The 27,182-nt window shown below is 39.3% G+C and overlaps 1 protein-coding gene across 1 annotated transcript in view; it reads left to right on the forward strand.

Moving 5' to 3' along the window:
• Window positions 1-3,906: 3,906 nt before the first annotated feature.
• Window positions 3,907-27,182, forward strand: part of sdk1b (sidekick cell adhesion molecule 1b) — a gene marked incomplete at its 5' end in the record, with an annotated part of 158,331 nt that continues 135,055 nt past the window's right edge. The window contains one exon of the mRNA XM_079462738.1: window positions 3,907-4,390. Coding sequence (XP_079318864.1) covers window positions 3,907-4,390 — 484 coding nt within the window. The remainder of the gene's footprint in view (window positions 4,391-27,182) is intronic.

Genomic DNA, 27,182 nt, shown 5'->3' on the forward strand with positions numbered 1-27,182 from the left:
AGGCACAAAAAGTGTGAACATCTCCTCTCTTTTGCTAATGGGTGGAGGTGAAAGATCATATTTCTCTGTTGTAATACAATAGAGTCTTCGCCCTCGGGAATGAAAACCACGGGTTTCCTCAACGCCCGGGAATCAACCTTTTCCCCTCTAAACTGCTTTGCGCGTACGTAAGAACTGTGGATAAATATAGGCATGCTAATAGCATTTCAGCATCTAATTCTCCAGCCTTTTTTACGCTCAATATACACCGTGTTTTCTTCTGGAAAAGGCGTAGCGTGAAACCGTGTCCCACTGGGAATATCTTATGAGTTTCTCGATGTGAAAAAACAGCCTTAATGTATCGGCCAGCAGGCTTCTACTTAAATCCGACTTTATCAAATCCGTAGCTGAGTATGTGACCCTATTTTAACCAGATACTGATTTAGTCTGTTTGGTAAGCGCTTCTTTGGTTTGATTGACAGGTGTTTAGTGTGTTATGGGAATTTGGGATTGTATATAGATTTGCGCCACAAACACCCACAAGCATGTGCTTACTCCGTCTACTCCTCACAAAGTGATATGATCCTTTGAAACACAAAACTGATTCACCTTTAAGGGAACAGTGAATCTTCGCGCATGCTCGTAAATTTGACTGACACAAGCATGACGGATCAAAGACCAGCGACTGACACATTCCAGGTTGAGTTTCATCAGATGTCATATTAGGTGCCGCTATTTGTAGACTTAAGTAGCCATCAACCAGTGATTTCGCAGAGTTCGACGTGCCCCTGGGGCATTATCCCTGTTGGGCGAATAGAAAATAATGTATGTCACCCAATCAGATGATTTTACTGTATTTGGTTTCGGGTTAGGTATAGACTGTTTCAGAAGCATACGCTGGCCCGAACTTCTGTTTTTTTGTTTGGTTATAATAATAAAAGACATGTATGTTAATTTATATTAACATTCATTTATATTAATATTTTATCGTCTATGAATTTTACGTATTTAATTTAAACCACTCAACAGTTATTGATTCTTTGCGGTGGTCTACCGGAAGTTAAGTCTGAGCCACAAAAATTTGTTTATGTTGTTGCCTCTGAAACCGTCAAGACGACTTCGCAAGATGTGAACACCGGTCAAGAAGCACTTATGGTTTCAGTTTTTATTCATTATCATTTTTAACATTACTAAATAAATCCTAATGATATTTGTTTAACATTTTGATTTGCTTATAAATGTTCTGTTGGTTGTGTTTTGTTCCAAAAACTCAAACAGGAAGTTCTTTTGGACCGGCGTTGTTTGCGTCTTCTGAAGTGGTCTAGGTAATCTATACTCAGTAATCACTTCACTCCGATTTCAGGGGACGGCAATGGTTAACATCGCACACTTTATACCTTTGCCAAATGAGCTAATATTCACCGTCTTCTGAAGTATTGGTTAGTAAGAGTCTTTTTAACATGTTCGGTATCTTCGGCAAGTACATTTGTCATAAATTGAGTGCAAACCATTTACACAGAGAGAAAGAAATGCATTAAGATGTGGATTATGAACATTTAATTTGAGGAAGGGCAGTAGATTGGTATCAGGACACTGTGTGTGTGCTCGTGTGCACCTGCGTCCTCATGTCAGTCCACTATCACCGTCTCGGTAAGACAGGCTTTAAATGATTACTGCCCTGGAATGGCGATGGACGTAATTGCAAATCAAATTGGTTTTGGAATTAGTTGTTCCAATTACATACTTAATAGAAAGCAAGGAATGACCAGCGCAGGCAGGGGCCAGAGTTTTAACACATTTTGCCACCAAGAAATGAAGGAACTGCTCTCAGTGATGAGAGCGAGCACAGATCCCCTCCAGACCACCGGCCAATCACCGTGACCACCTGACTTCCATTAGCTTTCAACAGAATGTACCACTCTACAGTTAAGAGCCGTATGTTTTCAACAGAAAGATTACCCAGGTTGTTTTATTGTGTGTGACAAACAAAAACAATTATTATTGACATTGCACGTTTAATTCGCTGATTTAGATCGTTGTCTAACGTTGATATATTTTGTCAAAAAAGCCAGTTCATCTTTAAAAGATCAATAACTTCATTTCAATAATAATCTTTGTTGGAGGTCAACTTCCATGAACCCTTATCACGGAATATAGTCTGACATGATTTATAGTCCCAATACAATCTAAGATCATTTTTTGTCATTACACTGTCGTTTAAAAATGTGCGGCGTTCTTAATAGTAATGACTTGATATCATTAAGGTGGCTCCATGTTAACACATTGTCCTTGACATTGTAGTAGCTCTGGAATGTTAAAGAGGTATCATGCAGGTCTTTTACAATCTTAACAAATCATCCCCGTCAATTGAATGCATAGTTCACCTAACAGTTATCAATAATTACTTTCCCCCATGTTGTCCTAAAGCAATTTGACTTTCCATAAAGCACAGAATCAATTATTTTGTTGAATTTCCAATTGTTGAAGTCACTGATGACAAGGCAAAGACAAACCCGAATCAATCCAAGCATTCACTTCAAAATATGCAAAATATACCACCGGGAGACTGATGACATTAGATATTATTTACCATGTGTTTATATAACAAGTTAAACTATGTACTGTGTTTTACCTTTTTTGTGTTTGTCTTATTTTCCCCTGTAAAGCTACTTTGGATGCAAATTGTGAAAGCGCTACATCAATAAAATTGAATTGAATCAATGATGCGATGTCACGGTCTTCAAATATTTTGTGCATGGCTTCAGAACACGTCACAATACAGTTAACAAAATTGTTTACAGTCGTGCGTTTGTTTGAACATTTATTCATTTGCTCCAATTATGGAAATGGCAAAAATGGGAGATATTTTGTTCTGTTAAAAATCTCCTGTTGTCGCACAGAAGAGAAAAAACATAGAACGACTTGTGCTAACAATAATAATAACTGTATGCCATATTTGATAAAAAAAAACGTATCAAAATAAAACCCAGTCTTTAAAAACAGTGACAGCATCACGAAAGTGTCTAAAAAGTGAAGGAAAACTTCCCCGTGTGTGAGTGTGTCTTAAGCTGAATGATTCTGTCTGACTGGGGGCGCATGGCACCGCGTTTCACAAGCTTTTTGATTTTCCACGTGCTCCCCATGAAAAACAATATAGCCTGTAGTCCGCACCGCGCCGGCCAATCAGAACCGAGCGGGGCGGAGCTGACGGGACTCCCAATTCAACTTCAGATTCTGCCCCGGACAAAGTGATGCTCCCGAGGGGCAAACGGTCCGGTCTCACGTTAGACCTAAATGACGCTTTTGTACGCACCATATTGAACTTTTGATTTCTGGCTATTGAAAGCGTGTCGGGGTTGCAGGTGTTCGGTGACCGCCGGAGTTTTTGCGACTCTTCAAGATCAACAGATCGCGGCATTAGGTGAGAGCTATTTGAGTTTATACTTTAACTGTATAAAGTTAAGAGTTAAATCGGGGGATTGTTTAGATAAAGTGCTTGTGAAGTGATGAAGGGAGTCTTAATGTCTTGCTAATTTAGTCCTATCGTGAGCGCTGAGTGTAATTGAACAGATATCTCTATTCACATAACACACATATTTAATTATGTATCATCTTTCTTTTCCATTTCACAGCCGTTTATTCGGAGTTTGCACCGGTTATGTGATGTTACATCCCCGCCGACCTGTTGGATACATTATTCTGGATACAATTTAACAAATTAATCTGACACGATTTTATCAAGAGCCGAATGGATGAAGGCACGGACGCACACCGGTTTGGATTTTAAATGTCTCTTCGGGAAACGTTGAATGCCGTGAGAACAGTCCCAACGATCGGGTAGATTATCCGAGCCAAAACAACACGGGTTTATAGGAGATATCGACGCTGTTATCGCATCCGTACTTCACCGGGATCCAGAAAAGCATCATGAACCGGCTCAGGACACAGAAGAGCGGCTCGCGCTCAACGGAGATATGTTTGCGGAGCAAACCCTTAAATACGGAGCAGATCCGGTCCCTCTCTAACGGGAGGTTTCAAGGTACCGTACTAAGTGCTGGCTGTGATGATGAGGGGAAAAGCGTTCACCGAGCCCCGAGAAATGAAAGTGAAGCGACCGGACGCAAAGTGGCGGAGCTCAACTCTCCCGCGTCCCGGATGAATGAGAATCGCCTTATGAGTGCAGCGAAGCGGAGCGCGCACTTTTCTCCTTTACGCACCCCGACATCTGCCGGGGGGACAGATTCCGGCTCAAGTGGGGTTCAAAGCAGGCTTACCAAAGGCGAAGTTGAAGGGATTATAGACCGCCAAGGAAATATAAAGGACGCGATGATGAGGAGAGCGAGGTGCGGGATGTGGGGATGGATATTTGCCCTTGTGTTCTTCTGGAAAACCCACATGTTGCGCGCCCAAGGTAAGTTTGAAGTTCGTGTTTTTTTCATAGATTGAACATTATTTTAACAAGTGATGCTGGGGTTTGATGTAAAGAATAGGATTCTCTGATTGTTCAATGGGTGTCATTGAAACATAAAACCTTTTTTGAGATGCTAGGTGTTGCAGAGAGATCGAGAGAGAGAGAATGTATGGCGTCGGAAAAGGACATGGAGAGAGAGACATGATGGAGATGGAGAGAGAGAGAGAGAGGGAGAAGAGAAGTGCGTTGTTATAATTAACAATACGTCAATGTAGCCGTAGTTATTCATTTGTAGTCAAATAGTAAACACTACTTTACTATTGTCTTACCACACGTACTATAGTTTACCATAGTGGGGTAAAACTAATGATGATCAATATGGCAAAAAACACGGCCACTATGCTTTTACTATAATTAAATCATGGTTATTTTTCCACAGGGATAAAGAGTGAGAGACTGATATATTGATAGAGAAAGGGACATGGAGGGAGAGGGTGTGTGTCTCAACAAAAGCGGTAAAGGTCATATTCTGTCAACATGCACATTTTCTCAGGTCACACACGTGTCATATCGACTGAACGTCAAAGTGACAAGTAGAGAAAGAAGGAAGCATGAATTCACCAAGTGAAATAAAAAAGGGAGCGAGAGAAGGACAGTGACACGCTCAGATTTAGAATCATGATTCAGAGCAGAATTCGGTTAAGCCTTCGCTTGAATCGGATTCATCACTTCAAACCGCATATGCTGCCAGCTGGGTCGCTCTGGTGCTCGGCAGGCTGTTTTTCAGAGGGGGGGCGGTGTGGTACTGATTGAATTAGGATGTTTAAAAGCAGAGCACAGATTTTGCGTGCCACGCGTGGGTGCGTCTCAGTCTTTAAAACGGCAGCGAGATTAAAAGATTGAGAAGTATGATTGTATTATTGCGAGCAAGGGCTCATCGCATTAAATGCGTTTGGCACGGAGATGCCTCGGGCTTTTCAGCACTGTGGCTGTGAAATTCGTTTCTTTCTTTTGGAGGTCGCATTAATGCTAACGCATGAATGCGTTCGACTCCAAACAGATATGAGAACACCCACTCCTGTGACTTTGCTTTAGCTTTTGTGGCAGGCACTATGGTCCGGTCTCTCGCTTTTCTGTGCGCTGCAGACTCAGCTTTCTCTCTGTGTTAGTGTCAAGACCTCAGTACAGCTTTGGATGGGTCCCAAACCACCAACACCAAGGAGGTCAGAAGGTTATTGATCACATCCCATCAAGCAAATGGCAGGGTCAACGGCACAATATGCATAGGATCTGTTTTATTATTTTTAACCTGAAAGTTAAGTCATTTTACTGTTAGTACTTTATAGAGAGAAAAGTGTATTACAAATACAGAAATCTTGAGCTTATTACTGTACATTTTCCAAAGGTTATTGTGACTGACATTTGACAGCTGATGTGAATGCTGTGGTTCACAGTGTGAAGTTTGATTTACACGGTCAATGAAAGTCCCTAAACACCAGGAAGCTTTTTGGTGACAATCGCGGTATTTATAACACGACTTCACACGAAGGGTGAGAGCCATAGGTAAACACACTTCAACGGGTGTCTTTCAGGGGTTGTCTTTGATCCCCAGCAGATCTTGAGACTCTTAAGCTCGAAAAAAACCTTCTGGGAACTGTCATGCGCCATCCCAAGTCGTATGCCGGCGCTCTATGTATTTACGATTCTTGCCAGGCATGTCTGCCACTGAGTGGCTTTCTGTGTGTACGCCCTCAATGCGCCTCAGTGATGAATGTTTGTATTCGAACGCACTGACATCTTGATGCGCCATCGAGGTCCCACAGAGAATCGCGTGAAGAAGAGAGGGTGCAGGAGAGATAGGATGAGAGCGGAGGTGTGGGCTGAAACAATAAGACAGGAGGGAGATGTTAAAGAAGAGTGGAGCGTGAAAAAGAGGAAACGGTGCAGAAAGAGGAAGGATGGAGAAGTAGTTTTGGGTGGGTAGATCTCTGCGGAGGGCAGAACTGGCACCTCTTTAGAATCACGCTCCTTTACGCATCCATCACAGGAGACAGCAGAGCTGTTTAAGGGTCACCGAGATGTCAGTCATTCCAAAATAGAAAAGAAAGCAGAGAAGAGAGGGTTAAAAAGAGAGATATGTGAGAGTGGTAGAATAAAGTCGAGATTGATGTGATTGTGCGGGGTGGGTGCATGCGCGTGTCCGTAGGCCCTGGCAGGGTCGAATGCGCGGCATGAAAACGGCTCCTTGTGTCTAAAGCCTCTCTGTGCTGCTCTGGTCAGATGGGCTTTTGATCTGGGATGACAAACTCCTGCAGGCGCTGAATAAGAACTCCTCTCCTCCTGCTCAGAATTACACCCAGAACAGCACTCCGGTACATACCGCACCCTTCCCACAATCCTCTGCCATGCTCCATGCACTGGCACTCCCAACACGAAACAGTTAGCATAAATATTAAAGCAGAGCACCAGATTGTTCATAACAATTGCGGTTGATCAATATGTAATACTATTACCTTCTTATTGTGTATCAAGAAATATGGTAGCTGCATTAAGTAGTTACAAGAAGTTTCGTTTTATCTATTTTTAAACAGTGTATTTAACAATACACAGTATGCATCGTATTTCTCCTCATCATCCTCTGTATAGAGAGGTGCGTATAATTTTGTATTATTTTGCCTATAATACATTTTGTCTGTTATGCACAGTATAGCAAATTTTGTTACATACAATATTACTTGTAGTAGTATGGGATTATACTTTGTCTTTTATTGGCCGTTTCAGAGTCAACAACATAAACAAACGTTATGTGGCCTAAACTTAACTTCTGACATCCACGAAGGATCGAATAACTGTTGAGTAGTTTTAAATTAATTTAATACAATTAATATACAATAAAATATTCATATGAACTCAATATTACAATTTATTTTTAAAACATACAGTGTTTCTCTACTGTAATAGACAGCGATGTAGTAAAAAACAAAGTTTTTACTTTCTGTTATTGGAAAGTTTCACAACCACAATGATCCTTATGCTGTGTTTCAGCTGGTCGTACGTGTTCTGATCTAGTGTATTTACAGGCATAGTACCTCGAAATGGGTTCAAGTCTTTGAGAATAGTCTGTATTGAGGTGGACGGTTGAGTCCAAAGTTCACGAGTGCATATGTTTCGCTCCTTATTTACATCCAACCCCACTCTGCCCCATTGTCCACATTGTGCCTGCGCTCTTTTACCTTATTTTTCCATGTGTACCGTTGTTTCTCACTTTGACACTCTTGGAATAATGTGAAGTGGCTATTCATGCATGAGTGAAGTGTCAGAATCGGGCCCCTTTAAGCCGCCAGGACTCCATTGTTTGACTTTATTGTCCAGCCGCAGACACGTCCGTCCCCCAGTCGTGACCCAGACTGTCTCATTATCCAAGGTCTTTGTGCTTCTTTTTCTAATGGGTCAAATGAGTAAACACATCTTCATTTTAGTAGCAAGTGAGTGATGTAAATGAGTTCCCGCTAACCATGTTTCATTATAATTATCTTTTAAAATGTCGAAATAATTTTTATAGTTGTTGTCAACAGGTGGTCTATTAGGAGTAATGATATTAATGCTTGCAATCTCTCCAGCGAGGAACTTTAAGACAATGCTTTGCGATAAACACATGGATTTAATTCGTAGAACACATCTGCCATCCGCACTTACAGTAAATGTTATCAGGCGATCATTACACGCACACGGCACGCTCGACTTCTTGCCTTCCCACCCCCTCTCTCCCTCCTGATAAGAGCCTACTTAGTGGGTTTGTCTCTGTGATAATAATACATCTTATTTGGAATAACATCAAAGGCGTATTCACACAGAGCAATTCCGATTTGAATTTACATCGGAAGCCCCCGTTCTCTAATTCTCTTCCCGTCTCCCCCTGTGAACTCAAGTTTTTTCAAAGATTCAGTCTTTTTTCTTTCTCTCACTTGTTGATGCCTGCAGCCTTGGCTTCTGGATGTGGCCGATCCGTCGCTACTAATCAGCTTCCACACAAATAACTTCTTTCTTCGCATCCATAAATGATGAGATTATGTCATCGTTGTTATCGAGCATTATACGTTCAAGTGCCTACTTTGCTTTTGAATGGGAGTATCGCCTCATAAATGCGCTGTTGTGTGCCATTCAACAGCTTCTGGAAACTCACAAGGCCACGATTCGCATTACACGGTGACACATTAACATCTTTTCAATTTCTGCATGTCATCGCTAACTGAGTTTATCAGTTATGCAGGATTAGCGTGTGAGAACCACTGTCACTTTGCTATCTGCGTCGGAATGATTTCAGTGCCACGCACTACTTGAATTGGAAGCTCATTAAATTAAAATTAATTAAAAAGAAATGTAAGGGGGAAGTGACAAAAATGCCTGCGAAGAAATGGAGAGGGTTTCTATTGTTTCGCTACGGCTTATGTAGGGTGAAAAGTAAGCCTACCAAGATGGAGCAGGGTTTTGTAAGTCAACCACTATGATATCTGACATGAAGAGTTTATTCAAGAACAAATTGAATCATACTTCTCCATAAATGAGCCGTAAATAAGCTTTAGAGCCAATTCATTCATCATTGATTATAAAAGAAGGTTGAATTGAAAATATACATTAATATAATCTGAACAGAACTTTTGTAGGTAGTTAAGCGTTTGACCTGCTGTGTCGTGTCCATGTATTCTGTAAGTGGTCGACGTTGAAGTGTGTGTATGGGTTTGTGCAAGAGAGAAACTGTTGAGAGGTAACTTACAGTAAACCATCTGGGAGTCAAGACAGGAACATTTCTCCATCTGCCAAACGCTTAAAAAAATCATACCCTTGTGATTGTGCTTCAAATATTAGATCGGTTCATAAAAATAAGCAACAAAACATATTCTTCTACATGTAGTAAATAGTAGGTTATGTTTTTTCTCGCACACAAACACACATTACGCACATCAGAGTTGCATTAGAGGCCCCAGTGGTTTAGAAAAAGCTGCAAAATGGAGGCTGTTTATCTTCATTTAGCCACATCGAACCTGAGCTCCAGCCAACATCGCTAGCATGGGACTAAAAGCATTACAATAAACACCCCACCACTTCCACACTCCCCTTCTCTCATTCAAGTGAAATTTATATTTACATAAAGTCATTTAGCACTCACTTTCACCCAGAGAAATACACTTATAAGCCCGAAACGAACAATAGACAACTGCTAGTTTGTCTGACAACAGCTCCTTTCCTCGTGCACGTAATCTTCAGCAGTCAGAGCTAAGAAAATAAACGTAGACCATCTGACTGCAGTTTTCCAACGTCTCTCTCCGGTGGTTCAATGCTAGCTCTGTTCTGTTAATGGAAAAATTGACCCTTTCGCCCATTAGTTGCAAGAGTTCCCTGTTACAACTTCCATTTCAGACACACACGTTCGGCTGTTCCAAAACGTAAGTGAGTTTGAAAGCTGTCTTGCTGTCTAATGCCTAAGTAGACATCTGCCTACCTGTCAACTGATTTAAAATGCACCACACAAGTAAAACGTTTTATAAAATTGTTGTCAATTAACGATTTACTTTAATTTCTTGTTGATAACGTGTTAGTTGTTGTTGCGAATACGGACCAATCACCTGAAATCTTGATGTGTACTCGATTAGTTTTGCAGAAATTGGTGAATGACTACGAGGAGGCCAAAAGTGATGTCCAACTTTGGACGTTTTCGGTTCAGTTCAGTTCAGCCATACCTTTATTCAAAGATATGGTTAAAGATGTATTCAAAATGTTGTATGCTTGTTGCATATCTATGCGTGTCTCTAAGGTGCTTTTTTGTACTTTACAGGTATAAAGAACTTAATATAATGTACATTTTTGGTACATTATTGTACCCTAAGGACCTTTTTTGGTACAGTACAGTTAAGTGTCCTCAGGTTTCCATAAAGAACATTTTATACCCCTAAAAAGGTACAAAATGGAAATTTTAAGGGTACCACTTCAGCAACAGAAAAGGTACAGTTAAAACTTTTTGTCTAAAAAGATCTTAATTTTATCTATTTTTGCACTATACACCGTGATTGTTTAAAAGAATAGTTCAAAATTCTGTCACCATTTACTCATCCTCTTGTCATTTTAAGCTTTTTTGACTTTATTCCTTTAGCAGAACACAACATAAAATATTGCAAAAACTTTTGGTAGTTGAACAACGGCGCCACCCTTCACTTGCATTGGTCCATACAATAGACGTAAATGGTCTAATCGCTTTAAATGTCCCAACAGTTTAGAGTAAAGCAAATATTGAACAAACCCCTCAGAATTAACTTTTGGCCGACTATTTTCAATGGAAATGTATTGGTGTAAATATCTGATGGATTCTATCCAATTTACTACACTTCATTGGTTTATTATGAGAGCAGTTTTCTTTTTATGCATCCCTCATGTAGACTCAATATAACATTTGGCCTCAAAGAGGTTATTTAGAATGCAAGATTATTCTGTCTTCTGTCTTTTTGGAACGGCTTCACGTTGGAAGCGCTCCTACGATGCTCTAAACCGCTGTCTAGACGAGAATCTCACTAGGTGTTGGATTGAACCTTCAGACTTTGTAAATTCTCATCGAAGGCACTTCTTGCGGTCACAGCAAGCACGTCCTTGCTTAACACACACAACCGGGTACAGCAATAAATAAAGCGATTGTTTCAGGTTACGTCTGTGTCAGTCGCATACAGAGAGACAGAATGAGGCAGTGCTTTAGCCAGCTTCAATTTACTAGTATGAAATATTATTTACAACTTTCATTTGAAGTGCTCACTCATGCTTTCATGACCCAACATGCGGCGAGCGGAGCGTAGCTTCGCTGTTCTGGGCGATTTGATGAAAAATGATACTGTTTCAAGCTTGAGAAACGGTATATTCAGAATGGTGTATGCTTTTGAATGGGTTTCTAGTATAAGTGCCTTAAGTCATGTTGGAGGACGAGGAGTCTGCTACAATGTACTCGAAATGGTGTTACACGAGAAAGTATTCACGTTGGCACTTCAGGAATGTGAAATTGAACAGCTGGAGTTAAAAGGCAAAGTTGCAGAATGTCATGTGTTAACACCACAGATGTTTTCATCTGACCTGAAAGGTGTATTAAAATGGTAAAAATAAAGAAGTGTGTGCCTGAGTAGGCTCTTATAAGGGTGTCAAGCTTGGCCCGTCTTATGACATTTTAAAGTTGTAGATATTGCATTTATAACACGGCCACACGCCGTTTCAGTCTGTCATTTTGTCAGCTCTGAGTTTTCACACAAAAGTCTGCCACAGTTTTCATAGGCATTTTATAAAGTTACTCAGTTTCGGTCTGTCACTTTAACAGCTTTGAGTTTTTGTACAAAAGACTGCCACAAACTTTTCCTAATCCTGGATAGTTCCGTTGACTTTTTTACTTTTATTTGAAAGTTTCGTTTGCATAAACTTTTCAGCTGTATCGCAGATGATGTCAGATTGATGTTTCCTGTGGAATGATAGTGTTGTTTTCAGTTTTGTCATAGCTTTATTCATATTTTAAGTTAGCGTTTACTTTTTAGTTTTAGTTTAGTTTTCATGTTAAATTTTATTTTTGCTGATGGTTATTTTAAGTTTTTTTATTTTTAGTATTTGTTATTACTATTTTTTACTAGCATTTTCAATGCATTATTATTTAAATTTTAGATTATTTTTTATTTATTTATTTAAATAAAAATACTTTTTATTTCATAGACATGCAACAATACTAAATGTCTCAACCGATACCGATATCAGATTATTCAGAGTGATCTATGCCGATAACGATTCTGAAGATTAAACTAATATTTCTAAACTTCCTGAATTAATTCATATAATGAGTATAAATATTAAACATCAAACTGGTGATGTTTCTTAACATTTTCTATATACAGAGCATTTTGCATTTCCAGTCCTCTTTTGCTTGATACGATGAATCGGCCGATTATTGGCTGAGATATCGGTGCATCTCAAATATTTGATTGAATATATTTTTTATTTAATATTTTTTATTTCATTTAGTGACTTGATTATCTGATATAAGATTTCTAATCTTCATTTTAATTTAGTTTTTTTTATGGCAGATATTGTATTTGATTTCAATGAATAAAAATGTTTTAATAGTCTTTGTAGTAAACTATAATAACCATTTACCCAACTGCTCAACTTATAAATCAATATTATAACCTTAGCATTGTGAAACAGTTTTGAACACTGTTGACATTATGTACTCAAAAGTTTTTTAACAACAAATTGCAGCTTTAAATTTTATTTAAAATTCTTGTTTATTTCATTTGTTTTCAGTGCAAACTAGTGAAAATGTGACCTTTCATGAAGCCTCCCCACAGTGGGAGTTCTGAACGCCCAAGGTGGCCTATTTCGGCATCTTCCTGTCATTTGCACAGTTTCCAGGCTGAATGAAAGTCGCTAGCGTGTTTTACAAATGACCTTTCACACAGCAGCCCAAGATCTGGTTCGGGCTAGGAAGAGAATTGAGATCAATCTCAGTTATCTGTCTTTTTAATAACATATTTTTCATAGTTGTTTACCGTTCGGTTTTGATTGAACACCGTGCGTGGTCGTCTATGAGGAAGCTGACCCACTTTTAAGCTAGCGGTGTGAGCACTTAAGCATTTGAGCTACAAAATCAACACCGTTGCTCGATGGTGAATATATTGAGCAGTGAGTCACACTTTATTCTAAGCACCAGGGCTGAACACAATAACTCTATAAACAGTATGTCACCGGAATGGAAATGTTATATTATTTACTCTTTGACGTAAATCTAAGCAACCTCCAACCACAATAAAGGATTAGAAAGAAAATCCCCGGCACAGAAATTTGTTTTGATGAAGTTACTTTGGGAAGTTAACTTTGAATTGACTCGATTTTAAAGGTATTGGGGCTCATGAAACACCAGCAAAGCAAATTTCTGTGTATATTGTTCGAAAGGACAATTCATATAGGAATGGGTTTAAGAGCGACTCGTGCAGAAATTACTTTCTGCTGGTGTGTTTTATGAAGGGGCCAATGGTTTTTAAATGTTAAAGTACTTTCTCTCATTCCGATTTTAATGGGAAGACTTTCAACAGTAAACACTTTGGCTCTCTGAACCGGTCAACAGCCTTCTTGCTTGGCCAATAGCATAGTTTTGGGGCCGGGCTACCAGTTTTTTTAACAAATGGTTACCTGAAAAGGACTTGTTACCCGGAGTGTTGTGGGACTTGTTACCCCGAGTGTTGTGGGACTTGTTACCCGGAGTCTTGTGGGACTTGTTACCCGGAGTCTTGTGGGACTTGTTACCCGGAGTGTTGTGGGACTTGTTACCCGGAGTGTTGTGGGACTTGTTACCCGGATTGTTGTGGGACTTGTTATCCGGAGTGTTGTTGGACTTGTTACCTGGAGTGTTGTGGGACTTGTTACCCGGAGTGTTGTGGGACTTGTTACCCGGAGTCTTGTGGGACTTGTTACCCGGAGTGTTGTGGGACTTGTTACCCGGATTGTTGTGGGACTTGTTACCCGGAGTGTTGTGGGACTTGTTACCCGGAGTCTTGTGGGACTTGTTACACGGATTGTTGTGGGTCTTGTTACCCGGAGTGTTGTGGGACTTGTTACCCGGAGTCTTGTGGGACTTGTTACCCGGAGTGTTGTGGGACTTGTTACCCGGATTGTTGTGGGACTTGTTACCCGGAGTGTTGTGGGACTTGTTACCCGGAGTCTTGTGGGACTTGTTACACGGATTGTTGTGGGTCTTGTTACCCGGATTGTTGTGGGACTTGTTACCCGGAGTGTTGTGGGACTTGTTACCCAGATTGTTGTGGGACTTGTTACCCGGAGTCTTGTGGGACTTGTTACCCGGAGTGTTGTGGGACTTGTTACCCGGAGTGTTGTGGGACTTGTTACCCGGAGTCTTGTGGGACTTGTTACCCGGAGTGTTGTGGGACTTGTTACCCGGATTGTTGTGGGACTTGTTATCCGGAGTGTTGTTGGACTTGTTACCTGGAGTGTTGTGGGACTTGTTACCCGGAGTGTTGTGGGACTTGTTACCCGGAGTCTTGTGGGACTTGTTACCCGGAGTGTTGTGGGACTTGTTACCCGGATTGTTGTGGGACTTGTTATCCGGAATTGTTGTGGGACTTGCTACCCGGAATCTTGTGGGACTTGTTACCCGGAGTGTTGTGGGACTTGTTACCCGGATTGTTGTGGGACTTGTTACCCGGAGTGTTGTGGGACTTGTTACCTCGAGTGTTGTGGGACTTGTTACCCGGAGTGTTGTGGGACTTGTTACCCGGAGTCTTGTGGGACTTGTTACCCGGATTGTTGTGGGTCTTGTTACCCGGAGTGTTGTGGGACTTGTTACCCGGATTGTTGTGGGACTTGTTACCCGGAGTGTTGTGGGACTTGTTACCCGGATTGTTGTGGGACTTGTTACCCGGAGTGTTGTGGGACTTGTTACCCCGAGTGTTGTGGGACTTGTTACCCGGAGTGTTGTGGGACTTGTTACCCGGAGTCTTGTGGGACTTGTTACCCGGATTGTTGTGGGTCTTGTTACCCGGAGTGTTGTGGGACTTGTTACCCGGATTGTTGTGGGAATTGTTACCCGGAGTGTTGTGGGACTTGTTACTCGGATTGTTGTGTGACTTGTTACCCGGAGTGTTCAGTAATGTTTTTGTAAAGCATGTGAAGGCTTTTAGCATGTTTGTAACAACTACATAAAAATTGTAATTTAACTAAAGCCTAGTCCTGGTTTAATCTAATCCCTGTCTGGGGAAACCGCCCCAAGTATACTTAATAAAATGAACTTGAAGTATAAATCTTTTTCATATGGGAAACCAGCCTGGGCCAGCATAGAAACTTGCTGGTCCAAGCTAGTCTTTATAGCAAGATCATTTTTTTAAGACTGAACATATCTGTGAAGGCTTTTAGTGTGCTTTTGAGACTCGATTATCTAATTCGGTTTTCTGAATAAAAGGTAGCTCAGACATGCTGTGAAATGTGTTTTTGATTCAGTTTGATAACAACAATCATTGCAGGTAGGCTAGCTCAATACGACTTTATCAGTGGACTAAGTCAGAAGGAATAAAGATGAAAACTGTGTGTATGTGTATGTTTGTGTGTCTGTCTGCTGCTGACTGATACTAGCATAATGGATGAAGCGTAGACCTTAATATGCACAATCAATGCTTAATTGGTATCCGCCGAAAACAAATTATTCCTCGGAAAATGAGTTTTCTGGGTCGGGTCGTTATAAAGTAATTAATTCAGCGGTTTAATCACTCTGTGTTGCTGCGGGTTTGTTTTTTACTTTTTTGGTAAATTTTTTAAGGAGATTTGCCGGATTAAATTCGATGAAATTGATCGAGACTAATGGTATTGTGGGGGTTTGGTCAGTTGGCTTTCTCAGTTTTGAGCGTCAACATGGTACTGGTTGGTTTAGAGCAGGCAATCTATCGTAGACAAACTTTATTTTTCATTCTGCTTTGTGTATTGGGAAACATCTGCAACATGACAAAATATCTCAATTCAGTTCGAGTGAAATGGCCTTTGGTAACGGCAAGTTTGTTTTGAGAAGGAAAAGATGCACGAATAAAGTGTGGTGGGTTTGTTGTGGTTATGGAAGTAGTAAATACCACATGCTGTGGCCCACACTGTTTCTACTGCCTAAAGCAATCTGATGACATTCACATACAGTAGCTACAACCACACGCTTTTTTTACAGACGTGAAAAGGGGAAAAGAAAGTGCGAACTGGATAACAACAGATTCTAACATAAGTCAGCTAAGTTGACTGATATTTATTAAAGCGTTGCTCATACTTTGATGCATAAACACTAGCCTCACTAATTTTCAACAGCCTTTTTAAAGGCATAGTTCACCCAAAAATGAAAATGCTTTCATCAATAACTCGCCATCACGACTCATGCTATTCCAAACCTGTATGACTTTCTTTTGCAGAACACAAACGAAGATATTTTGAAGAACGTTGGTTACAACATTTGCCACATTGACTTCATTATATGGACACGAATCTACCGAGACATTTCTCAAAAATGTCCTCTTTTGTGTTCCACAGAAACAAGAGTCGTAAACAGGCTTCTTTTTGACAATGTAGAAAAGAAAGTTTTTAACATGATAGATACTGTAAGCTCTTTAAAGAAATCGTACCTGGAAACAGCTTGCTCGCAAGACAACCCGCCTTCCTGTTGATGAACATCCATATGATACACCAGAAACACATATGGCCTAGAATTCAATCAACAGCTTGTGCAAAATGTCAAACTAAGAATTATGTAAAGCGAGGAATACTATAAATAGCCACTAATAAATCTGTCTTCATATTGAACAGGTTACGAGTGATACATATTGTTTGTCGCAGAGCCAGTAAATAAATCTGTCACATTTGTGACTTGCTGTTTTCTTTAAACCGCAATTCACCTTCCTTGTTGCTTTGAAGGAAGACTGAAAAGTGTCAGAACCAGATCACCTTGATTTCGTCTGACCCGATGTAAGAAAACACGCAGACTTATTGTTCTCATTATATTCTTCCGAGACGGACTCACAAAAGCCATAAACCCCTGAAATATGCGCCTTTGTTATTTTATTTATTTATTCAGCTTTTATTGCTTCAATAAACGCTAACTCGCTAAATTAAATTAATAAATTGAGAGATTTTCTCAAGGGTATTCGCCTGGGCACGGAAAAATAGGACTGTATTTTATACTTTCTTTAATTGGTCTTGAGTACAACTTCTTGCTTTTTGTTGGTTTTAGAGTATAAATGCAGACTACAGTGCTTGAAGTCAACATGACAATTGACTTTCCTCACATACGGGCCTTATATTTGAGTTCTTTTTTGTAATAACTTGTTCTTTCTCTGAAATGACTTTGCCTATATCACCTGGGATGAAAATGATGGTATGGTATACGCATATTTAGGCATCGTAGATATGGCTGCGTTTTTGCCATATTTGTGGTAGGTAATATAATTCCTCTCATCATTACTGTAATGAAGGTCATGACAATAGATTTGAAGCAGAGGCGTTACCGTTGGGATGTCTTGATGCCTTTCAAGGTGAACATGGTATTCCCAGTCGAAATTTCACTCAGTAATGTGTCACATCACATGAGGAAATTGGGTCGCGAATGATTTGAGTTGTTTGTATAGGACAGAAGAAAAATGTCTTAAATTCACTTCAATTCACACAACGCATGTAAATAATGTAAAACAAAACTTAAGAGCATTCGTAACCTTCGTATCACTATGTTGTTCTTTAGAATATATCGCTACCACTCGGTATAACTTAAGAATGACTTATCGATAAGACGGTTTTTGGGAAACCCAGCGCTGGACATCTCTACATCAGTCTTACCCAAAAATGATTTACATTTAGTTATTTAGAAGACACTTTTATCCAAAGCGACTTACAAACAATGGAAGCAATTGGAACAACATAAGTACAACAAAAAGCATAAGTGCAATAGAACTGGTCTCATATAGCCTAACACAGTATACAAAGCAATTTTTGTATAGAAAGAGTAGAAAAGAGTCTCTTTTTGCAAGAGTCTCTTTAATGACACTGAACATGAACATGTTTATTCATGTTTAAATATCGTGATCATGTCTCAGTAGTAATGAAGTCTCTGGCAGCCACCGGTTCCATTTCCAAAGTCTTAAAGTAGAAAGTATGTGCGCGTGTGTGTGTGTGTTCAATATTAAGAGAGAAAGATAAAACGAGACCCACTAGACCCAGCACCAGGTGTGAATTTGGCTGATAGACAGCCACACGCCCACCTGCATCCACTTTGTACACACAGAGGAGATCTGACATCAAGAAGTACTAAAAGACGACGTGGTTATTGATGTTTTTGATAGCAAAGAACATTTCATACACAATTGTACCCGCCAATAGCAGTTAACATCTTATCCCATCAATATACAATGTGCATTGTACTGGTTTTGTGTTGTCAAAGCTTTTTGTGACTTACTGTATGTGTTTAATATACAACTCTTACAGCTCGTCCGGAGATATTTTGCATTTAAAATGCAGTATAAAAGTTGCGTGCATCATCCGCAGTCGCGGTGCTTGCTTGTGCATCCAATGTCCGAGCACAAAAACGCGTAAACCAATGAACAAGTGACATTTTTAGTCATAGGAATAAACTGTTTGTAAGTCTAGTGCACCGAAACAGCCATGTGACCTTCCACAAATTACAGTTTGGGAACCACATACCGTGAGAGCTGGAGTCGAGGACCCAATGGACGGACCGCCCACTATATATGATAAATATTTCCATTGAGTTATCACAAGTTATAATTGATAAAAGTATTGTTTTTGTCATCTCTGTCCACACCACTTTTCAAATCAAAGTTACGGCACTGCAAAACTTTGTCACATAATACATCAATACATAATTTTACTTTCTTTTAAAATAGAAAACATAGACTGATATTTTTCTGATGTCTGTGCTCTATCATCGGGGTTAAGCAAAATATATGATCCAATATATTGGTAATAAATACATTCACAGAATTTATATTTCACATTTCGACTGAAAATGTCACGTCCATTATGCTGTAAATTCCCCTTTTGGTTTTGTGTTTATTTCCTAATTCTATACATTTTAAAGAGAAACATTATTGGAGCTCCATTAAGTTCGATGAGCGAGCAATAACATCATTGTCCGGGCAGATGAGAACACTCGTATTCAAACTGTTTGTGCTTATGTTTGTTGAAAGTAAGAACTGCAGTATGCTCACAGAAAAGTAATTTTCAGAAAAATAAATCATTGAACTTTCTAAAATCTATTTTCAAGACCTGTGCTATAATTCTCACGTCAGAGCACAGACGTTTGGCCGCGTGTTAATTCATCTTTATGCCAAATGATGTGTTGTGTTAACTTTATTCAAACGGCATTCACTTTGTTTCACATGTTTTTTTATTGTCATCCGAGACGAATGTAATGAAGCCTGTCAGCCGTAGACTGCAAAATGTGGAGGCGTTTGTTTTTGATGGCTAATATGAATTCGGGGTTAATAAATGCGGTGTTGGGTAAATCGGAGTGCAGATATTAATTCCGTCTGTCACAAAATGCTCTTTTTGGCTTTGGTCTGTGGCAGTTATTGGCATGCTGTCGACAGAACTCAACTTTGCCCCGTTCGTTTAAGTCAGCAGTTAAATTAGATTGGCTCTGTAAATTAGAGGGAACGTAGACGCTCTGTTTCAAAGTGTACTGTAGTGAGCTGTGTACCTAAGCGGTATTTTAAGACATTATAAATGTGCTCTTGATGCCATGAGCTCCAAAAGGGCCATTATGTTGCCTTTTTAGATACCTCAAATCCCAGAATGCAATGCGACGAATTGATAAAGTGCAAGAGTCGAAAGAAACGTTGACTAGAAACACTTGTTTCGTTTAATATTTAAAGGAATGAAAGTTACACTATTAACCCAATAGCATGTTGCGTATGATGTCGTCCTACTAATGTCAAACTTTTTGTCTGTTGTAAGATTCACGTGGTTTGTGTGCCACACAATTGCTAGCACCACCTTTAGAAGTGCATTGACTGCCTGGCTAAGTAGCGGACAATAAGGGTGCGATCCAAATTCTGGACTGTATTTTTATCTCTTAACAAATGTAAATTTGAGGGCTTCGGAAACAGCCCTCCACTCGTGGGCCTATCAAACGGTTATTGGAAGTTTCCGCACACCTGTGCTTTTATAATGCGAGTGAATTGCAATCTTTTTTCATTTCGTTTTGGCTCCTCACGCTCGTCCTTGCCATTTCTCTCCGTATTTGCACCTTTATTATATTTGTGACTGTTTGGCAAACGCACAAGCAGTCGCGTCCTATTAATCTTTGTAGCACCTGTTTATTCATATTACCTCCGCTGTAATTAGCATACACTTATATGCGGACCAATTTGTGAACAGCCTTATTATTCTCAAATGCAATTAAATAAACATGTGTTGCTCTAATAATGATAATCAGAATTCATTTTCACTGCGTTTTACCTCATGCATTAACCATACGGCCGAGCTGGAAGCACTTTGGATGATTTGCGGCGTTCGATGGTTTGCGCACACGGGCACGTTTGATTCGGAACGCGCGTTTCGTGATTAAGCTCGTGATTAATTGATAGCTGCAATATACGAGAAATCCAGTAGTATGAGTCACGTGTCCTGTGCGGTTAATTCATTGCGACTTAGTCGGAGTCCCAGCCTCCCAACGCATGCATAAACTATTGGGTTTTTCACACAGGAGCAAGTTTCTGTAGACAGAGAGAGAGTGATGTTTGCATTTTTGTTCAATGAGGCGTGCGGCTCACTGATAATGAATTGTGCGCTTTTCGTCCTTTTGTGCACATATATATTCCCTGTCAAATTTGATAATTATGGCTTGTCCAATCCCAGAGGAAAGTTTTATTGCTTAGTCAGAGGTTGCGCTCTCACAGCACGGGAGCTTTGAGAGTTCTCGGTCGTGTTTAGTTAAAGCATCAACTCGGTTTCTCTCTGGAGAAACACAAATAGAGAGAAACTAGACAATTAAGAACATAAGAAATGTTTAAGTTCGTATTGAAATCTTCAATATTGACTTTGTTGAATGTGACGTTGTTAAGATCTCTCCTGCAAGACATTAAGACATTCGTGAGATTGTCTTTTTCCGAAGAGACTTAAAGGTATAGTTCGGTTAAAAAAAGAAAATTCTGTCAATTTTTTATCAGCCTGAAGTTACTCCAAACCTGTAATAATGTGTTTGTTGTGCTGAGTTCTGGGGAACAATAGCTGTGTCTCGTTTAATAAGGATTCCTGGAAACAGGAAGTACCGCGTTGCTATGACAACATGTTGCCCTCGCACACCTGTCAATTTAATTAAAATGATTTCTACATGATTTTGAGACATAAATAGTTAGTTACTTCTACCTTAAACAATACCAAAGAGTAAAACATATGACCATTTTTGGCCTTCCTAGCTAATATAATAGCTTAACACTTGTATACCTATTTACTACACCTGCCTACTATGATAAAAAACGTGACACAAATGTGTACATTTAAATACCACATATTTGATTGAAGGTATTTATTTAACAGACGTTGGCCGACGCAAATAATTGTGGGTTAGACCTCATGTCCTCCGAATTCTCGTGAAAGAAGTTTGGATTTGAAGGGTGTATACGGAGTGTCCTACCTGCTTTTACGAAAACAGCCTCGATGACAGTGCAGGCTTCAAATGAGACCTCCGGTGTACGCAGCCTTACGAAACGAGACACAGCCAATGTTCTGGAGCCCTATTGACTACCATAGTAAGATAAACTACCACTATGGTTGTCAATGGTGCCCCCAAAACTGTTTGCGTTTTTCTTCTTAATTTCTTCTTTTGTGTTCAACGGAATAAAGACATTTATTCTAGATGGGAACAACATCAGGATGAGTTCATAATAGTGAACTATCCCTTTAAAGTATCAGTTCACCCAATGTTGCTTTATAGATGCTTTATAGATTTCTTTGAAGAATGAAGGAAAGCAAGCCGTTCTGGGGCACTTTTGACCTACTATGGTAGTCATGGTGGCCAAGAACTGTACGGTTACAAGCATTCTTCCAAAAATCTTTCTCTGAGTTCATCAGAACAAAGAAATGTATACAGACGAGGAACAACTCCGGTGAGGAAATAATGGATTTTGTTGATGATAAGGATGAACAATTCAGATAATACAGAGATCTTTTATCGGTTACCTTTATTTTCCCAAAGACTAATATTTTAAGGTAGTTGAAATGCTGTCAAGCTACTCTTGAGAAAATATAAGCCACATTGACGCTTTGTAATATCTTTTGAAGTACAGATACGTGACTGTCATGTGACATTATTTTTACAGAGCCTTGTTTATCAGGCACTGACAATTGTCAATTAGGATGAACACACGAAACATGAACATAAATTTACACATAATGCAACTAATACAACTTCCTAAACCCTTATTTACATAATTGAGTCATGATTTAATTGTTCTTAACCAATTAAATCATTGAATTGTTTTTGAACCATCTGAGCAAACTAATTCGTTCAAATGAATCTGATTTCCCGACGCTACATATGAGATACAGTATATTTAAGTAGAGCGTGTTTTATTAGTATATTTTATTAAATCACCCATCAAGTGTTGGAGATTTACTTAACCTTTTGTATCACTGCCGCTCTACAAATCATTGTGTGGATGTCTCTTTTTACGGTGAATGGGATGTAAAAGACAACTGGAATTGCATAGTGCATAAGTCAAATTACCAGATGTTGTTATCCTCCTTTAGTTTCGTTACATACATACATTAGGTCTTTGGGTTTTTCTTTCGTCTGAATTGATGTGGATATTTCCTCTGTCTGGACTCATTTGCAATGGAGGACTTTGATGGTAGCTGTGGATCCAGGGACCCGCATGCAAAGCCTTATGGGAAGAGAGGGAGGGGAAAACTTTCAGAAACGTTCCAAGTGTTTGTTTTTTTGAGAACTTCCTAACTAGGACATCTCTGCGCTTCTGGTTCAGCTCTCCGGAGAGCGTCAGAGATTGTTAAACATATCTATTTTTCTCAATATTGGTAGTTTTTCTTGAAAGGTTCTGAAATCTAATTTTAATGGACCCTGGTTGATCGTTTTTCAAGTGCATGCTTTGTTGTAGTAGATGTGCTTGCATATCAAAGCTTGCATGAAATTTCTAGGATAACAAAAGTTTGTTTTATTGTAATTATCTGACAGTTTCTGCTGTGAACATGGATCATACATTGTTTTGCTTTGATCCGTTTACTTACTCATTCATTTGCAAATATCAGTGCTCGCGTTGAAGGGGGGCTGGGGGCATCCGGGACCCCGCATATGGCTTTAGGGATACGAAGAAATAAATTGACTTTTTGTGATTTATGTGATTTAATTAATGCAATGGATATGGTAAATTTCGTGAATTCATTATTTACAATAATTGATATACATTTTTGGGGGGGTTAGTTGTCCTCTCTCTTTAAATTTTAAACGCCCCGCCCCACGTCTAAAGACCGCCAAACGCAGGACATCGTTGACATGACTGCTGGATTGGTGTCGCTCCGGTGACGCTGACTTCAGCTATAAACTGGAGAATAATAAACCTACACTGGCAGTCGAGAAGAGGAAGCTTCTACTTTAATGAGGGGTAGTTTTCTCTCTCTCTATATTTTTCCACTGTATTTATCAACTCCATGTCGGGCTTTTGTATTCCTTGTCTATATTATGATTAGGTCTGGAAAAGTTCCATCAAGTGGATAGTTAGTAAATGTTAAGGGGTTTCAGAAATATGAAATAAAAAAATCGATTCACAGTTTTTGAGAATCGATATTAAATCGACCAGATTTAAAAAATCATTATTACATTTGTTTTGCCCAGCCCTAGTTACACGGCTTGGGCAGGGCATCCGTTAACTCCTCCCCTTCAATGTCAGTCTGCTGTCAGCTCCATTTTTTGCAGCGGCTGTTTTTATACATCCTATAATTTTACTGTAAAAAACACTAGCCACGCCCACAATTTTTTCTCAATTCAGTTTCATGGAAATGTGCCAGAATTCAGAACTTTAAATGATCTCAACTTCCAGGGACTTTTAAGTTAGTATTCAAAACACCTTTGGGTTGTTTGTGGACTTTTGAATTGTACTTTTTGCTTTTTTGTTTAGCTTTTAGATTTTTCTTTAGTATCCTAAAAAATTTGAAAATGTTTTAATCATTATTTACCTTCTGAATGTTAGGATTTAGTATTAGGAAGGTAAGAGTTTTGCCTATCATGTATCACCAATATATACATTTTATGAGAGGCAAAGCTGCTGGAACTTTCTTAAAGCATTTTGATGAGTAGATGTTGTTCTTTACTGGAACAATTGCTCAATCATTTTAAATTAATTTGCATATTTGTCGCCTTTTCAAAGCGATTTCACTGGTTTCTTTGCTTGCGTAGCCGGGGTTATGTGTGTGTGCTGCTGTCTGGGTGCAGAACACACACTCAGACACATAGCCTGAAGACTTTATGAGGTAATTAAGCAAGTGCTTTGTTTACGGAGCATCTAATTGCAATCATAGTGTTTACAGTGTAGCACTAATTACAATAGCTTTCATTTGTTTATTTCATATCCATTATCGTAAGTGTTCAATTGCGGTACTTACAAGAACATTTCTGCTAGTCTGAATATTCTGTCCACCTCCGTCAGGGCAGATGTTTTTGTTTTGAAAGTATTTCGTGGCGGTTCATCTGCATGCTTTCTGTTTTGGGAAGCTTTGCAAATGATGAGTGTAAAAGCAAAAGAAAGGAAATGGATCAAGAGGCCGATTTGTGTAATTTTTGGTTGAGGTGGATGCTGGTATTAAGGGCTTTCAGAATAAAGCCTCAGATCCTCTTAAGAATTAGAGAATTTCACTAATGACCTCTTTCATACTCAACACACACATGAGAGAGAGAGAGAGAGAGAGAGAGAGAGAGAGAGTAAGAGAGAGAGAGAAATTGAGAAAGTGAGAAAGTGAGAAATTGAGAAAGTGAGAAAGTGAGAGAGAGAGAGAGAGAGAGAGAGAGAGAGAGAGAGAGAGAGAGAGTGAGAGAGAGAGAGAGAGAGAGAGAGAGAGTGAGAGTGAGAGTGAGAGTGAGAGTGAGAGTGAGAGTGAGAGTGAGAGTGAGAGAGAGAGAGAGAGAGAGAGAGAGAGAGAGTGAGTGAGAGAGAGAGAGAGAGAGAGAGAGAGAGAGAGAGAGAGAGAGAGAGAGAGAGAGAGAGAGAGAGAGAGAGAGAGAGATCCAAGTTTAATTGCACAAACTTTAACATGCCACAGATGTGCATTTGTAAGATTTGTCTGCAGAGGAAGAGGAAATCGGAGATAATTTTACAAAGTGATTGCGTTGAAGTAAAAATCTGGATATTTCATGAGCATCAGGATATTTTTTCTAAGGACTATTTGCAACAGCAGCTTTAAGTTATATAGCTATAATGTATAATAACACATCCTAACTGTAATAAAAGCCACAGCGACTTTTGTGTAGACAACATTTCTTCACAAACAATGGGTGAAAAGTGTGAGTCTTAACTTTGTTTGTATGTTTCTGTGAACAAGATATAAAAGGTCTATGGTTCAACTCCCACATCCTTATTTCTTTTTGACATGATTCTCATTGAACAGATGTTTGTCTTGATTGAAACTGCTCGGCACCAGGTGGTTGTGTGTGCGAGTGTGTGTGTGTGTGTGTGCGGCTTGATGTTTATAGGCCCCTTTTGAGAATATTTTAGATTAATACTTTCCGCACATCAGGCAGTCCATGTATAAGAACTTTTTCAATTTATGGTTAAGGTTGGCGATTCGTCTTGATGTTTGGCACACTTAGCTTTAATCAGTTGGATATCCAGAGAGTGGTTTTATGGTCTTGATGGTGTATTAAAGACGCACGGTTGAGAGAGAGAGAGAGAGAGAGAGAGAGAGGCGGAGTGTTAAAGGGAAAGATGTTGGATGTGGATAAAGGAAGAAATGATCAAACGCAAAACAACTGTTATGGAAGCCTCTTTTAATATGTATTATGATTTATTAAGGTCAGAGCTTGTCATTGTACTGGTATTTGCGGCTTTATTTAACGACCCAAAAAGCACGTCTTTAACCATGTGCTACTGATGCACTTGTGTGCTCTAACATCACCCGAATCTGCTGTAAAATGATCAGATGGAGAGATGGAGACCTGCAGCGCGTGTCAGTTTGCAGTAGATTAATGAGCAAAACCTCTTCAAGAGCTTATTTTGCTTTTGAGCATACAACTTATTTTTGGACCGTGTATAGTGTACGACAGCACCGTCATTTCTCCCAGTAAACTCACTTGTAGTCAGCAATGCCAAGGTTAAAGGTTCAAATCCAAGAGGATAGAATGACTAGATTACGTTCGAAGGGGTAGTTCGCCCAAAATGTTTCATTTATTCACCCTAATGTCATTCAAAACCTGTATATGACTTTTTCTTCTGTGGAACACAAAAGAAAATGTTGTTTTTCTGTCCATACAATTGACATCAATGGGGGCCATTGTTGTTTGGTTATCAACGTTTTTCAAAATGTCTTTTTGTGCTCTTCAGAAGAAAGTAAGACATACTGGTTTGGAATGACATGAGGGCGAAGAAATGGTCATTTTCAATTGGTCAACAAAAAATTTAAATAAGTAAAAATATATTTCTATAATTACTTCATTTCCAGAGTTTGATGCAGAAAGCGCAGTTGGAATCCCGACACAGCATGCGGTTGCATCATTAACATCAGAGTGAACAACATTTACAACAAATTGATGGGTCGCCATGACGGTTATTGTGTCATAATCACCCCTTTGGCCCAATGGTATAAAAACGACTTTAAAACCCAGTAAATTTCTCAAATAGATGCTTTTAATCGAATTATTGCAGACCATTTACAAGATTGACTTTCATTTGGAATTATTAAAATCAATTAAACTTTGGTATATCTTACAAAACCGTGATGGATCACATGCTGTGATCATGGACCATGGCTTTATCACAATACACATGAAAGTTACCATAGTACCACAGTTTATGTTTTTATATATATTTACTGTACATCTATATATATATTTGTTGCTCAATTGGTAGAGAATCACGTTAGCAGTGCAAAGGTCATGTGAACATGTCTGTCTTTGGATTTAAGCATCTGCCACATAAAAATTGAAGAGCTTACAGTGAACCGAATAAAATAAAAACAAATGTGGATAATTCCAGCTGAAGATTGCCTGTTTACGACAGCCTGG

Source organism: Barbatula barbatula (assembly GCF_947034865.1).
Source record: "Barbatula barbatula genome assembly, chromosome: 8".
NCBI classification, from domain to species: Eukaryota; Metazoa; Chordata; class Actinopteri; order Cypriniformes; family Nemacheilidae; genus Barbatula; species Barbatula barbatula.